The sequence below is a fragment of the Clavelina lepadiformis genome, chromosome 7 (genome assembly GCF_947623445.1).
Source record: "Clavelina lepadiformis chromosome 7, kaClaLepa1.1, whole genome shotgun sequence".
NCBI lineage: Eukaryota > Metazoa > Chordata > Ascidiacea > Aplousobranchia > Clavelinidae > Clavelina > Clavelina lepadiformis.
The window spans coordinates 13,723,326-13,739,560 of record NC_135246.1 but is presented as its reverse complement, the minus strand read 5'-3'; the positions used below and the strand labels follow the sequence as shown (position 1 = coordinate 13,739,560).

General features: G+C 35.8%; 1 protein-coding gene across 1 annotated transcript; it reads left to right on the top strand.

Annotated features, from left to right (window-relative positions):
• The first annotated feature begins 1,130 nt into the window (after window positions 1-1,130).
• On the top strand, window positions 1,131-14,695 carry LOC143464991 (GRB2-associated and regulator of MAPK protein 1-like). The gene is made up of 14 exons (XM_076963085.1): window positions 1,131-1,364; window positions 1,499-1,587; window positions 1,857-1,980; window positions 3,014-3,211; window positions 5,345-5,433; window positions 5,722-5,923; window positions 8,587-8,694; window positions 9,000-9,100; window positions 10,335-10,859; window positions 10,973-11,124; window positions 12,467-12,880; window positions 13,008-13,111; window positions 13,192-13,262; window positions 13,462-14,695. The coding sequence occupies exons 1-14, from the start codon at window positions 1,272-1,274 to the stop codon at window positions 13,652-13,654; spliced, it is 2,463 nt and encodes an 820-aa protein (XP_076819200.1). The 5' UTR covers window positions 1,131-1,271; the 3' UTR covers window positions 13,655-14,695.
• The last annotated feature ends 1,540 nt before the right edge of the window (window positions 14,696-16,235 follow it).

Below are 16,235 nucleotides of genomic sequence, written 5' to 3'. Positions count from 1 at the left end.
GCCCATCAGCATTCAACAATTTTACCTTTTACCTAGGCCATGCAATTCATAATGCTAAATCAAAGAATTTTCTCATTAATGTTAATAATAACGTTTGACTGCTGACATCGAAATACCGTAACCAAAAATATTTACAGGCGATGTTAAAAACAGACAAGTCACGACTAGGCATACCACATTAAAACCATTAGGCAGTTTACCATTAGCGCTTAACAATAATTAATTAGTCTACTGTACTAAGCTTATAAAAAATAAACGGAAACCCTGCTGTCAATTTGGAAGCTATGATTCTGCTAGGATTCTGCCAGAATGATGGTGGTGTATACATGGCAGGCTAACACTCATAGGTTATTCCGTTAATCCAAGTTTCTGTTTGACTTTGTTTTCTGGTTGGTAAATGAGCAAGGTATGGAGGTTGTTACTGTGAAATAGACTAAGCTAGGCAATATCCAGTCAGTTACACAAATGCATCCTGTCTGCCGGTTGCTGTTCACTTCTCACTAGGCTGTTTGCCATGTCACAAAAGGCTGCGATTAGTCTAGAACTCTAGATCTATTAAATCTGTAAGTACCAATTTGTTCATGTGCAGTTCATCAGTTATCGAATAAAATGTCACTGATGTCAGCAACCAGCAAGTTACCTGATTAATCTGTCTAATACTAGTATAAGTAGCAGCAGCTATAGACCTACTCCAGTTAACGATGAACTTTGCCCTTCGTCAAAACATTATTATGTGAAAATCAAGTTGTAGGCTGTATAAGTGTATATAAACGCTTTGTGCAGATATGATTGTAAATGAAAATTACTAAAAATTATCTTCGAACTAAAACACTGACTACTTTCAACGTCAGCATTTGGTAAACCTACTCAAGTATTACGTTAAAGTAAAGTAAAAACTACTTAAGTAAAAAATACTCAAGTAAAAGTAGCCAAAGTAGAATAAATGGGCCTAGTATACAAGTTCACAACTACACGATGTGTTTGTATACTAAACCCGTGCTACGCAAATTGTGACTTCATCTGGTTATGCACTTGTATACTAAACCCGCTTTTTGTACCGTACGTCGGCCTGGCCTCAAACCCAAATTATAGAAAAAAATAATATAAGGTTTTTATAGCTATTTATTTGAAGTGAGCCATCGGTTATCATCTCAATATTGCTAAAACTGTAAGGTAAATCATTCAGATCACGGTACTGTAATGTGGATATATAAGCTGACATGAAAATACATAGGAATATTGGTTGTTAATTCAACAAATTTTCCGCTGTTATGGATGATGTTCTCTCAGCCGGAACGAAACTGAACTGGAGTGATGAGGAAATAACAATTGATGAAATTCAAAAACAATTTGGACTTCCTCAGGTATGGTTTTACAAATCTTTTTCATTAGTTGTTTGTCATATCATTATAACTTATTTTTATTGTTTTTATACCTTGTATAGGCTTATATAGAATCTGCACTATGAGCCAGTGAATTATTTTGTTTGAATTTTTAGATTGTAAAATTCTCTCCGAATGCCGCAAAAGCTTACAATGCCCAAGCAGGGGACCCAGTGTTGCTTTTAGAAACAAAAAGGTTGATTAGGTATGCTACCGATGAAATTTCATTAATGAAGACTCCAGTTGATTATTTATTTGTCTTGCCCATTTAGACTTACATAATACCAGTAACAATTTTGAACTTATAAATAGGGTTTCCTTGACTAAAAAGCTGGTACAATGTAAATAACACTATATTACTTATTTTAAAATGTAAATGAAGAGTAAAAAATGGTCTGTACATTTTATATATTATACAAGTAGATGTTTCCTGTTCAAGCTGACGAATCTAATTTTAATATTAAAATTTTAAAGGCTAGTGGCACAGTCTGTGGAAGAAGGTCATTATGTCATAGGAAAACAAGTTGGAATTCCACATGAGTATTCAGGCTATTTTAGGATTAATAATGACTATGAGCGCGATGAGACAACTTTAAAGGTGATATTTTTACAAAAAGTAGCTTAGATATATCTGGTCTCATATGCGTCATTGCCCGTAGTGCAGGCAGTGAACGCACTGCCTAGACCAGTGGTTCTCAAAGTTTTTTTCCGATTCCTCCCTTACCAACCAAAACACCGTCAATTCCTCCCCCCAAAAAAATCAAAAAAAATAATTTCCAAAATTTTACACTACGTGAATATTGTCCCTGGATGATGTCTTTTGAAGATTTATCTCAGGAATAAAATTCAAAATTGCAAAAGCACGCTCTCACAAAATAACCAAACAAATTTACAAACAAATCGTTGCTCATTGTTAGTGAGAACCGTGAGCCTCATGTTGAGAAGTTAATAAAGAAAATCGAGGAGAAAAGCGTGTGAGTTTTGCTCGAAGGTCTCCGCAAATATCGTGTGTTCCTCTTTTTTTCATCACTAGCTTACTAGCTAGTTCTATAAGTACCTTACTAACAATAAAGAGAAAACAATAGCCATTATGAACCAAACAGACACGTTTATAACGTCAGTCACTGCAGTTAAGGAGCTTTTCCTCGCGCACTATTGTAGACATCTAAACAACCTCTTCGAGAGGATTTTTCTGTTACACATAAAATTAAAAATTTAAAGTTTTTTTCATATACAGTTTTTCCTCCCCAATTCCTCCCTAGAGAAAATTTCCTCCCTGGAATTAAAAATTCCCCCTTTAGTGAGCCAAGTGGCCCGGTTTGAGAAGCACTGGCCTAGACAAACCTTGCACTGTTTTGGAATTCAGTCTAAATCACTGTACGCACTGGTACAGTATCACAATCTTTAGCCTCAGACAGTCTGGAAAATTTTCAGCTTCGCACTTACTGGATATTTTTGGCAGTGACGCCTATGTCTGGTCTAAAACATTTTTGTACAACAAATCATCATTTTTGCTAAATTAGTTATGGACCAGGTCAAAATGTAGTCCGAAAGTGAAGCAGAAGTTTGCTCCTAAAACATGGCTATTATAAAAAAAACTCCTTGATTATGCTGTTGCCCCCTTTTTGTAGAAATTTCGATCTATGCAAGAAGTGGCTGATGCCTTTCCACCAAAAGTATATGTTCAAGAACCAATCACTGTTACTGTGCTTTCTAACACAACTGATGAAACATCGGGTAAATTAAAAACGGTTGATCTTAGAAAGGGAGATGAGCTAACACTTGTCAATAGAATGGAATTGCAAGCTAATACCGTTCCTCCCACTAAGGTATGTTTTCTACTTATTTCTTATCAAGGTTTACTACAAAGTCAGCAGCCTGAAAAGCTGTAGACTATTGCGTAGTGTTACTTTTACTTGGGTGTTTATCGTTTTTCTGCAGTGTTTCTTTAAAGATTTTAAGCATTTTGTAAGATTTTTTGCCTTTTATTTCCATGATCTTTTAAGTAACTTACTAATTGCTATGTATGTACAATTACCGGTAGCTTCTATTTCAGTGTGTTTCCAGAACTTGGCAATATTTTGGTGGGGCATGCAAATTTAGATCTATTAAAGCAATCTGACTGTGAATATGTGACCAATTTTATAGCTCTGCACTTTGTAATTGATCAGGGAAAATGTATGCAAATGTGTTCATAAAAAATATTATAGTTTGCAGTTTTTTGTTTTCACACATCTTGCAATTAGCAGTATCAATGCCTCAATCACTATGATTTATTATCGCCAACAATAATTTATTCAACACAAATATGTAGCACGTTGTTTGTTTAAGTGGAAATGTCCTTCCAAGATGAAAATCTCTCAGTCTTCACAACATTAGTCAAATTCATAGCCTTGTCTATATCATATTGTAGGAATGGTGATTTGTTTTGTTATGTCAGTTACGTCAGAATAAGCCTGTAATTTGAAATGCAATGACTTATTAATTGGGGATTTTATAATGTTTCCTACATGGGAAATTTCCATCCCAGGCCAATTTGATTTAACTGGCGGATGGATTCTAGTGGCTTCTACTCTATCTGAGTTTTGTTTTTATGCACTCCGCTCATTTAGTTAATTTTGTATGTATGCATTCAGACTTTGCTATTTAAAAGTTCATTAATTTGAAAGTCTTACCTTCCAAAATCCAAAAAAATATAGATATATATACTTCTTATAGATACGGTGTATAGGGACAGGATAAAGCTGTATATAGGGGCTATATACTTAAGATCAAATTTAAATAAGCCAGTTGGCAGTTCCATGAATCTCTTCTGTTGTTATTGCTTCCAAAACAAATTATGAAAAAAACGGATTTTCCAATGTCTATGTCATATCTTAATGCAGTGTATTTATTTTCAATTTACTTACTATTTGTGATACAAAGTGGTTTGGATTAACTAGATACCAGTGCTTAATTTTTGAAATAATATTCATTACAAACTTTAATCGAACTGTGTGAGATAACAGCAAATTGAAGTGACACAACCAAGTTCAACATTATATTACTTATAAAACAAACAATATTTTATATTCTTTGTTTGGACAAAAGCTTAATACAAAAATTTTAATCACCCATTCACTGAAATGATGTATGCCATGATACTTGCCTAGCTTGGAATGAGTGCATTGTATTGGTTGGATCTACTGGTCCATTGCAGTTTCCTTGTATGCGATAGTCTTGCTTTTTCTGAATAAGCTAAAGCAACATTATTGTATCTTTTACAAAAGAGATCAACGTATAGACTTTATTTGTTTGAAACTATTTTGATGCATTTGTAATATTCATGAAACACCTTCATATTTATGTACTTCTAAAGTTAATGCCATACAAATGCTGGTACTCACTACTCACTAGTAGTAGTTAATAGAGTTTTTGTAAAATGTATAGCGATAAAAATAGTTTATTTAATTTTGCCTAGATGTTACACATCATAAGTGGTTGCATAAAAGACAATTGTTGAGGTAACTATTGCAAGTTGTACGCAAGAAGGTTTCTTACTTAACTCCAACATACTGTAATCAAATTATTAAATCATTTTAGTGATTCATAATAATGATCCAGATTCTTACCATGTAAAGAATTGTTGGAACTAAGTGATGCATATCTTAGAAAACTAGTTCCAGCATTTTTGAAACATCTGCCTTACTCTAATACTTGTACTGTTAACGTTTTTTGTTGTAATGGTGCATTTTTGTCAGTTGACAAATAGGGTGGGGATTTTCCACCGCCATATGGTGGTTACTATGGTCTTGAGATGTTCATAGACTTATTGTGCAGTCTTTGTCATGCTCAATTTTTACAACGTTTTACCATTCTCAAAAAAAACAATGTTGTAACTAAGACACTGTATTGTAACCGTAAGTCATTGTGTTGGTGTTAGAAATTGCTGTTATATGCTTACAACATTTCCTGTTTCACAGCCTGCTAGTCGTTTAATCAGCAAAGTTAGAATGAAGTCACATCAGTCATTTTTGGTTGTTCACAGCACACGACTAAATGAAAGTTTAAGGTGTGTATAATGACCTATTCTTAAAATGTGCTATGCTAAATTTTATATGTTACTTCACGGTTTCTAAATGTAATTATTTACTTAGTGTTTTATAATGTCAAATCAAGTTAATTTTTCATGTTTTGCAACCAAAATGTCACTTGAAAGGTCTTCATGTTCCATACTAAATCAATTTTTTTCAACATATTAGCTGGTATTATTGCATGGCTGTGCCCTTACATTTTGTTGGTTTTACAACTAAACCTAAAGCCAGCCTCTCTAACATATTGTGCTTGTGTTGTTTCGCAGCCTCCCAGTTTTCATACAGGGCCGTTTTGCCACTCAGCCCCCACTGATGGTGACTGTCATGGAGAGTAGGGGAGTTTTAACGCTGCAGCAGATTATGGAAAAAGTTAATTTGCCTATAACTGTTACTGTTGCAGCAAACTCTACTCGATCTGTGAAAGATGAATTTGTTTTGCGTGTTGGAATGCACTTAAAGCTTGTTTCAGTGAGTAGTCTTCTTTTTACTGATAGTTTAGCACTGTGACGCGACACTTAATCGAAAGACAGTTTATCGAACGACAGTTTATCGAACGACAGTTTATCGAACGACACTTAATCGAACGACAGATGATCGAACGACACTTTATCGAACCGACAGTTGATCAAACCGACAGTTGATCGAATCGACTGTTGCTTCTCCCGCACACAGTCATAGCAAAACGTGGCGTACAGTTGCATTGTTTGCTGTAGAAAATTGAAATTTGGTGACTTTTCATAAAAAATGTTCAGCTATCTGTCCATGTTTGTTTGATAAAGTTGGATTTTGTAATTTTTGAGATATTGTGATATTTATATAATTTTGCTCTCTCTCCGCATTGAAGCTGTATTACTCATTTACGCACCAATAACTTGACTAACTATTCTCTTTCGTTCTCTTCTCACAGCGGGGGCGCGGCGTAACAAGAAGAAATTCTAGAAATGTGTCACTTTTAGAAATACCTAATTTACACTAAATTCACTTTCTTTAGTTTTACAATTATGATGTATACAGGAAGCCAGATGATGTTTCTATTAACCTGTAAAAATTTCATCAGTCTACGACGTATAGTTTTCTAGTAATTAACGATTGCAAATGTGTGTGCGGGGTCGGCCACACCTAGTTTTTTAGTAAACTCGCGAGCCTGGCTAGGATAGGGTTAAAACAGACATGTGCAACCAGTGGCCCGCGGGCCGCACTGCGGCCCGCCAGGTTGTTCCGTGCGGCCCGCGTGGTGCTCAGCAAAATGTTAGAACTTCATACTAGCCATCACTATTTCATGCAGTTTACATCAAAGCAATGGACATTTTCGCACGCTGTGTATAGAAATATTGCCCTTTGTGATGCAACAATGCTGCGTTGCATAATTTCGCAATGCGAGATTAGCACTTTGAAAAAGCTGTGTGGCATTGTACAGTACCGCAGTTCATACTTGATGGAGTTGTTGGTGCTACATAGATGTGACTACATTGACTGAATTTAGTTTCCTCATCTTCCATCGACAATTATTCACAGTTTTTCAATAAATTGTCGCACAAGTGTGTCGTGGACTGCATTAAATCTATTTCTTAACTACATAAACTGCATAGGAAAGTCGTTTTACGATACTAATTTTTTCTGAAAAAATCATGTGGCCCGCGTTGTCATTCAAAATTTTGTATTTGGCCCTCCAGTGAAAAAGGTTGCACATGCCTGGGTTAAAAGAACCACAATTTATCGAAACAACTGACGATATGCACTGTTAAAAGAACCACAATTTATCGAAACAACTGACGATATGCACTGTTAAAAGCACGACAACTGACGAAGTGCACATTTCAATCGCATTCATTTAATTACAAGTTGTGTGCAATTGCTCGAAGATAACTTTTTATGTCAATATTCGTTGAGTCATAATTTTCGACTATGCTCTTCAGCCGTTGGTTGACAGCGTCGTAGCGCTTCTTCCGAGGTGGGCCAGCAATTCCAGCACTCAAATTGCTCAATAAACATTTCGTTGGAACCTTGTTCCCGCTTAATTTTTTAGACGAGTCTGCGAAGCGACGGATGGGATATTGAGACATGCTTGCTGAACGCATTGTGCCATCCTTCAATGCTATTATTCGTTCGTTCTTTTGCGCTGTCGGTCAAGCTGGGATAAAGACCACTTTCAAGAAGCTACTTTGTGTAAAAGTCAGGCAGCGATATGCCCCTTGCTATGAAATTTTGCCTTCAATTCCTTACTCTTTGTATCTATAACGACTAGTCTAGTCTACTGTACAGACAATCTCGTACTTAGTTATTCTCGTACGTATTCTTGTGACAACTTATTAATATGTTTCGGGCCGGACGATTTCGCATGGCGGGCCGGCCGCCATGCGAAATCGTCAACTTTATGATACAAATATAAAATATAGATGTAAAATATAAATCGCATTACGATACAAATATAAAATATAGATATAAAATATAAATCGTCAACTTTATGATACAAATATAAAATATAGATATAAAATATAAATCGGCAACTTTATGATACAGATCTAAAATATAGATGTAAAATATAAATCGTCAACTTTATGATATATACATCACAATTCATTAATGTACACCATTACAAAGACCGCACATCACAATGGCTTATTGTCTCAATGTTTGAGAAACACGCAAAAATCTTGCTTGAAGCTATTGTCAAAGTTTGTCGTTCGATCAACTGTCGGTTTGATCAACTGTCGGTTCGATAAAGTGTCGTTCGATTAACTGTCGTTCGATAAAGTGTCGTTCGATAAAGTGTCGTTCGATCAACTGTCGGTTCGATAAAGTGTCGTTCGATCAACTGTCGGTTCGATTAACTGTCGTTCGATAAAGTGGCATAGTACCGTTTAGCACATGTTCGTAAGTTTTTATTGAAATTGCCCAGCTTTAGCTTCTAGTATTTTGATTGTGTTAAATATTTCATTAACATAGGTATACAATGGTGGTTACAGTAGTAATTTATTGCATTTTATTCATAGCAAACTCAACCAAATAATCAAAAGCCCTGACTGATTTGTCCAGGGTCTAAATTTGTTTTCATTTAGATATGCTTCTCAGTATATTAAATTAGTTCTTGACTTTTTTATGCCAGCTAATATCTGAGGTTGTGTTTTCAGCTGGAAGAACATATCTTTGTGGCGGGAATTTTACCACACCAAAAGATTATTGAAGTATCTGCAGAAAGTGATACATATTTTCTTCCTTGTGCCCTAATGAATACGCAGGTATCGTGCAATTGGCCATGTTGTTGAGATTTGCATGACTTTAGATATGTTTGGAGTAACTGCTTTTGTCATAATTATGTGCAACATTTGTCATATAATGAGCATTTTGTAATTCTATGACAATCCCTTGTTGTATATTTTGTTGATAATTTAATGCATGCCAATATGCCATAAATATTAACCACTCCATATGTTATGTTTAGGCACAAATATTAAATGAACTATTTTCCTAAATGCTCTGTACGTTTTCTATTTTACACCACAATGTGCAAAGAAATGATTTCCTTCTTAAATTGTCTCTGTAGGTGAAAGACAAGCTGAAGAATCAATACTATGCATATGTAAAAAGCGCAGCAATGACAACCAAATTGCAGAATAATCCCTCAAATGTTGAAGACTATTATCAGTGAGTTATGGTTATGAGCTCTAAGGTCTTATATTTTAATTAAATTTGTTCGACATTTTGACGTGGAATAGAATTGTGACGTGGAATAGAATTGTGACATTCAGTTTGTCTACAAAAAACGTTCATCTACTTTGGAGTAATTTTAGGTGTAGGTGAATTTGAACAGTTGTATGAAACAGTTGACTAAATATGCACAGCAAACGTTGTATATGAAACATCTGTTTCCATGAATTGAGTAGTTTCATTTAGAACATACGTGTCAAACTCCCGGCCCGCGGGCCACATCCGGCCCGCTTTACAATAAAACTTGGCCCGCAATGTTATTTTATACAATGAACTATTTCCGGCCCACGAGATCATTGTACAGTATAATTTACTTTTTTCAAGCAAGAACAAGATTATAACAAATCGCACAATACAGCAATACAGCAGTTGCCCCCATCATACAATAGAATAAATCGATCTATTCCAACGCTCGTAATTTAGGCTGTTTTTTTCTTTATTGTTTCTTAATTCGTTAATGCTTTTGCTAGGAGATGAATGAAACATAATGATGTAAGACAAGAATAATCAAAAATAGCCCTGTCAAAAATCGTCAAAAACATCAAAAATTTGGTGTTGTATCGCTGCCTGTTTCCAATTCATGCACTCTTGTCACGAAACGTTCAATCAACTTTTATCCTTACGGCCCGCGGCGTTAAATAAGTTTTGAGTTTTGGCCCCTGTAGCGATTGAGTTTGACACCCCTGATTTAGAAGATGGTGACAATTCCATTACTTCCAATTATTATCAGCTGTTAAAAACCATTTCCTCCTGCAACCTAGCTTATGTCAAAAGATTCTCGCCCAAAGTTACTTAAACCAGTTATTGTGTCACAATGGATAGATGTTTTCATATCAATAACAGAATAATATCATAAATAGACAAGTTTTAGACGGCCTAGATAGTTTTATGAAAGTTATTAGTTGTCATATCTTTTCCATACTTACCTAAATACAGTCTGGGTCTTGTTTTATGTGGTGATGGTCTTTCCCAAATATTTTTGATTTTGTTGCCATGTTGATGTTATTTCTTTCATGAAATTAGCGTGGGCACCTGTTGCAACTTCAACAATTGTTTCACTTGTCATTTGAGTTGTTTTGTTTTGCGGTTAACGTTATTAAAAGTAAAACCCACAGTGGTTTATTGTAAAAAATATCCAATGTACATGTTTATCGGTTTTACCTAATTACAGGTCGGTACGCTTTCATCAATCACTAAACAAGTATCCAACAAAACCCACCCACCTCAATGCAAATGCGAATTTAAGATCCCTCAGGGTGCCATCACCCGCCATAAGAAGGAAATACCCTGCAAATTTTTCAAGTGGTGTTTCTGCAATTCATCTCCTTACCCCACAGCCTGCTGACAGTGAAAATGGTGGTGAACGTTCTACGCGGGTGAAAAGTGCTCACTCCAAATCATTACGGCGGCGACTTCCAACTCCAGGTGAATCTTTGGTCCCAGGTAACCCCGATACCCCTCCACTGCCCCCAAGGAATGTGCAGATGTCTTTGAATATGTTGGAACCGTTGCCGGGTTCCAATAATGGAATGAATGACCCAAGCAATGCAGGGGCTCCACCGATTCCTCCTAAAGCTCGATTGTCACCTGGGGCTGCTCGGACTGCATTGGAAAACATGACACCACCCCCGCCTCTGCGAAATCCCCCATCTCTCCCCAGAGGCCGTCCTCATTCTAGCTACTACCCTGCCACAAGGTAATTGCAGAGAATATCTGACTATGAGTTATTTTGTCGATTTCATCTTGAAATGTTGACCAGGTATTTAAGCCTGTGTAGTGTTATCTAAAAGTACTCTTGCTCTTGTTCAGTCTTGATGATTTTTCACCCTCAAATATATCCGCCTGTGAGGAGGAGAATATTTGGGCTGAGTTTAATCCACCATCTGAGAATAATTCTGTGACCGACCAACCAGATAGCAATCATCAAGTTGAATCAAGTGATTTTCCTGGCGCATTTGCAGGTATACAGAAATGATATGTGTATGATCTGTCTTGAGTTCATTGGATGTTGCCGCATAGGTTGAACTTAGCTTTGTATATGGTAGCGGTACCCTTGCATGATGACCAGGTTATTGTGTACGATTGTACTGATATACTCTACTTTAGTTCCACATTCACGTTCTCATAAATGGCTGTAGCATATGAAATTAGGCCTTGCGTCGTACATAGTGATACATTATGTTGGACAACCCGCATACACATGAAAGTACGCTTGTTTGAAAGCTGTTGCATTTTTAGGAACCATAAAGATAAACACATACAATTATGGGAGATAGATGTCATTGCAGTTGCAATAATTATATCAAACAAAGAAATTTCTAATACTATTTAGTGGTTGTGCAATTTTTTACTGAAAACGTGTTGCAAAAATGAGAGTTTTGGCTCTAATTATGACATTCTAGCGGCAATTATGTGGGCACAGTATAAACACCACATGCGTGAAGCTGTGGAAGTATTTTTTTTGCGAACAATCCTTCGATTTCTTTGAAGATTGAGTTGTTTAGCACTTGCCCCTCACTTAATAAATGCACAAAAAAATCAAAATTTTGCAACTCGATAAAAGCCCTTTGATGCAGAAATATCCCAGGAATCGGCGTATTGACAATGTCGTATAAACAGAGCTGACTAAATTTTTTGCATGAAAATTTTCTTGCTCAGTAAGTAGAAAACTTTGTCTTCTTTGACTTCTTAAAAAGCAATGCTTGTGACAGTGAACATCATTACAATACATGTAGATTGATGGACAGCTAATTTTTTGCTGCATTACCTTTCAATGCTTTTCGTTAAGAAACACAAAGCAGTTTTAGAATATATTTGGATGCCTGTGTGTTACACAATTTCCAAGAAAATTAAAAATTTGCGCAGTAGAATAAAATTTTAACAATGGGTAGAGAACTTGACCTAGTTTATGAAGTTAAAAACTTTCACATCCTGTACAAATATTATTAGGCAATATTATGAGCACTTACCATTACAAATGTTTCATGCAACCTTGTTATCATGCTTGTGATCTTCCCATTGGCATGTCTTTCATGTCATGGGAGTTATTATGATCAAATGAGCTTACATAGTATACTAAACTGCTTTTGTGTGACATTTGTTGATATGAATGTTTACTCTAAACTTATAAAGTTTTGTGGTGAATCCAACAAAAGCAGGGGGTATTACAAAAATTTCTACTGTTTTGGGTTTTTCCTTACTGTTTTAACCAATTGTAAAATATTACAAACTACACTGAATGCTTTTTATAATTACCTGCATATAATTGACTTAAAGTTGTCACTTTTTATTTTGCCTTAACAGATTTCTCAGAAGCACCAACTTCAGCATATGAAAACGTGTCTCTGTCGTGTAATGTGGAACAGGGTGATACTTCCAACGATTCACCTTGTTTCAGCCTTATTTCAGCATCAGAAGAGTCACAAAATACAGAAGAACGTACAGAGGACATTTATACTCTCGCCACGGAAACAGAACTAACCTATGAAAATTTGACACCGAATCCAACTTTCTCTGCAGAAGAAGAATGCGATGAGCAGCAAGAAATAGTCAATAACCTAACTAACCATGTGCAAAGTGCAATAGAGAGTGATGCTATTGCTCTAGAGACAGTAGAAAGTGCAGTATCGCCTGTAGATGAAGCTTCTGAAGCAGATGAAGTCAATGACCGTGTTACCAGCTCGAACAATTCTGTTGCACACGAAGCCCAAGATAATGGTAGGAATGTTCAATATGACCTCATTTACACCTTAAACTTTTTAGTGGCATTTATTTGTGATGAATTCAGATTTGATTTGACTGTATATAATAGTATGACGTTTACTGTAATATGTAATGATTCAAGGTCTACCTGAGGAAATGGCAAATCAAATTTGCTCTGGTGATGAAGAAGCAATTGTGCACACAACTCAGTTCAGTACTACTTTGGAACAGAAGCAGTACGTGACAGTAAGTGCGATTTGTGAAAATGGAATATTGAGTACCATATTTCTAGTAATTGACATGCGAGTGCATAACTTACTTTGCAGCCGCCGATAGAGTGGACACCTGCTGATGACGTTTCCACCTTCACTGTTGAAGAAGTTGCCAACTCTTTCAGGTTTCTCAATTTTTTTTGCCCTCATTCGTAACTTATAGTATACTTTAACTATATTTGCTTGGAAGTAAACTTGCTCAGTAGATTAAGGAATCAAAGCTTCTCCGTTATACCAGTAAGATTCTCTATTCGTGAAACCACGGAAAGATTTTCAAATGCTCTTGTCCATCGAGTGCCCATTCTCATGTACGTTTCAACACAGGTACATCGGTCTAAGCGAAGATGTCGTGACCAGTTTCTACAACGAGAGGATCGACGGGGCGATGCTGCTTGACCTCACTGATGACATCCTAGAAAACGACATGGGGTTATCTAAGCTTTATCGCTTGAAGATCTCGCGTTTTATTTCCGGTTGGCGACCCAAACTTTGGAAATCAAACCCTGCCTTTGTTTAAGCTTTTGTTTTGTTACAGCTAATATTAATAAACTTTCAGTGCAATGTTACATAAGTTCATTTTCGATTTTATGCCACACATGTTTGTCATGCACTAGATTTGTTCATTTTGTCTAAATTTTGTCACGGTATTAACCTATTCTATTCTATTAAGCTCTAAAAAATGTTGAGAACTTTTGCTTATCCGTACTAAGTTCAAATTCTCATTGGTTGATTTTGTTAAAAAAATTTTCTCGAAGTACTAATGTTCGCCTTGTTAGTATCATGACATTCTTGAAAATAAGTGTTGTATTATATTTTTGATCTTGTTTGATTCTCCAATCTTCGATGTTTGTACTCAGAATTGTGATCTTTCATATCTTCAACTTTTCTTATCACTGTCTTCAGAGCTCGCCATATAACTGCGTACTTGACGCACGTACATTTTTAACCCATTTAGCATTGTTAGATGGTAGTCGATATCCGTATAGTATATTGTAGTTAAAACTGACACCCAGTGTTCCTTTTTCTGTATAGGCATTGCGTTTTGCCACACATGTCCAGTTTTATTTTTGCCGTATACCGTCCGCTGTCATTTTCCGTAATTAATCTTAAATGCATTAACATTTGCCCAATTTCAAGGAATTTTGCCGAAGCGTATGTCGTTACTATTTTTTTTATTTTTTGTGGCAGTGTTGGTTGCTTTGCTCAAGGTAACGAGTTTTTGCGAAAACGTTTCTCGTTTTTTAGCGTCCATGTTGTCTTATCACTTGTTTACTCCTAGAGTATTTTTTCCACAATTTGAGTACTTGATATTGAAAACCAACAACATAACGTTTTTATGTGCAACGTAACGTTTTTACGCAAACCAGTCGAGTCACAACATTAGAGTTTGGAAGATAAAAATAGAGAATTTTAAAATTAAAACTTCACTGTGTGTATGCTGTGCAATTTCTTGGAATATTGCAAACCTCGTCGCATTAAGTGTGACCTTAACTCTATTTTTATGTACTGAATCGTTTAATTAGTCGTGTTTAATCAAGAATAAAATTAAAGCTACGTACCTATGCTTTTTTATTTGATTTGACGTTCACGGAGAACTATAAAGAACGACAGCATTGAAAAAACATATTCGAAAATTCAATCTCTGGATTATAACTAATTACTGTATTTTCTAGTTTTCCAAGAACTTACGGTGAAGTAAGTTAGTATTTTACGTTATATGCTTCTAAAGCGCTGAAATATTTTTTCTGTTGTATGTTACTTTTAGCGTTCAGGTCATTTCACAGATGAAGCAAAGGCGCATTTTCATGAGAAATTTTTAAAAATAACATGCTCCAAAGTACATTGCAGTTCAATGTTTGGTTCATATTCCTTTTAAAACACTATTTCTTTCCTAGAACGTCATTTGACCTGAAACAAAATACTTCAAGATGCTGATTAATCGTTATCACGACGAAAACGTTTGATTACTGCTCGAAAAGCGCTTTAATTTGAAATACATTGCCTGCTGGAACGCAGGTGACGTCACGCGTTACTTGATAACCCCATGTCTTTTCTATCTGATGGTTTCTGGCATCAGTTGCATTTAAAAGCGCTGGCACATTCTTTGACGTCTGTGTGTCAAGGTCATCTTACAACTCTTGTATTGAAGGTAAGTTTCAAAAACATACGTTTGATATTTTTTGGCGTTTAAGGTTTTATTGTACTTCAAGTAAAATGGATAATTCATGTTGCGACTAAACGTAAAACCAGCATTCTCTTCAAAATATCTTGTTTTCATATTAACTGGATTTTCAGACGATAATTTTATGACAAACACCCCACATTTTCCTTGCTTTGTCGTCCAACTTCTGGAATAGTTTTTATCAGCAAACACATTCAAGATTTCAGAGTTCTTCTCTGGTCGAGGTACATGGTGTCGCCTCAGCGACCGTTCTCGGTGGTCGCATGAACATCAGTAACTCAACGTACTTAGGTCCTTGATGCACTTAAGTCAAAAAAATTGCTATTAAATATACCGTCAGTCCGTCACTAAACCCAGCAGGCCTACATTTAAGCTTTTTGATACTTTTACTTACGCTAATGGATCCAGGTGTATATTTTGTTAACTATTTAAACATATTTTTCCAAAGAACTTGGCTGATCAAATTTGTTTTACCCGCCTCCGGATTACAAAGTTTAGTTGCATGCGCGCTTATTGCGTAATCAGAACTATTCGATTAGTTATAGTGTGGGATTTTCTCTCACCGTCTTGGTATGGATGATAATGTAACTGTGGGTGTATGAATTTAAGTTTGGTACTGAACAGCAATATTATTCTTGTGTGTTTTGATCAGTTTGCTGGTTAGTTAAAACCACCAAAAGAATACAGAAACACCTGGCTATTAATTTTTGAAATTAGAAAGTTTTGTACTATTATATACGTATATTGTATACGTATATTTAAAACTACTGCATTTTTCAATAACAGATTAAATCAGTTTTTTGCATGTACACCCATTCTTCTAACGGTTTGCGGTGATGCAGATACTGTGTGTTACTTGTGCTGCCTCATCCCTTGCATATCAAACTTCTAATCTTGTCTTCGTAAATTCGTAGAA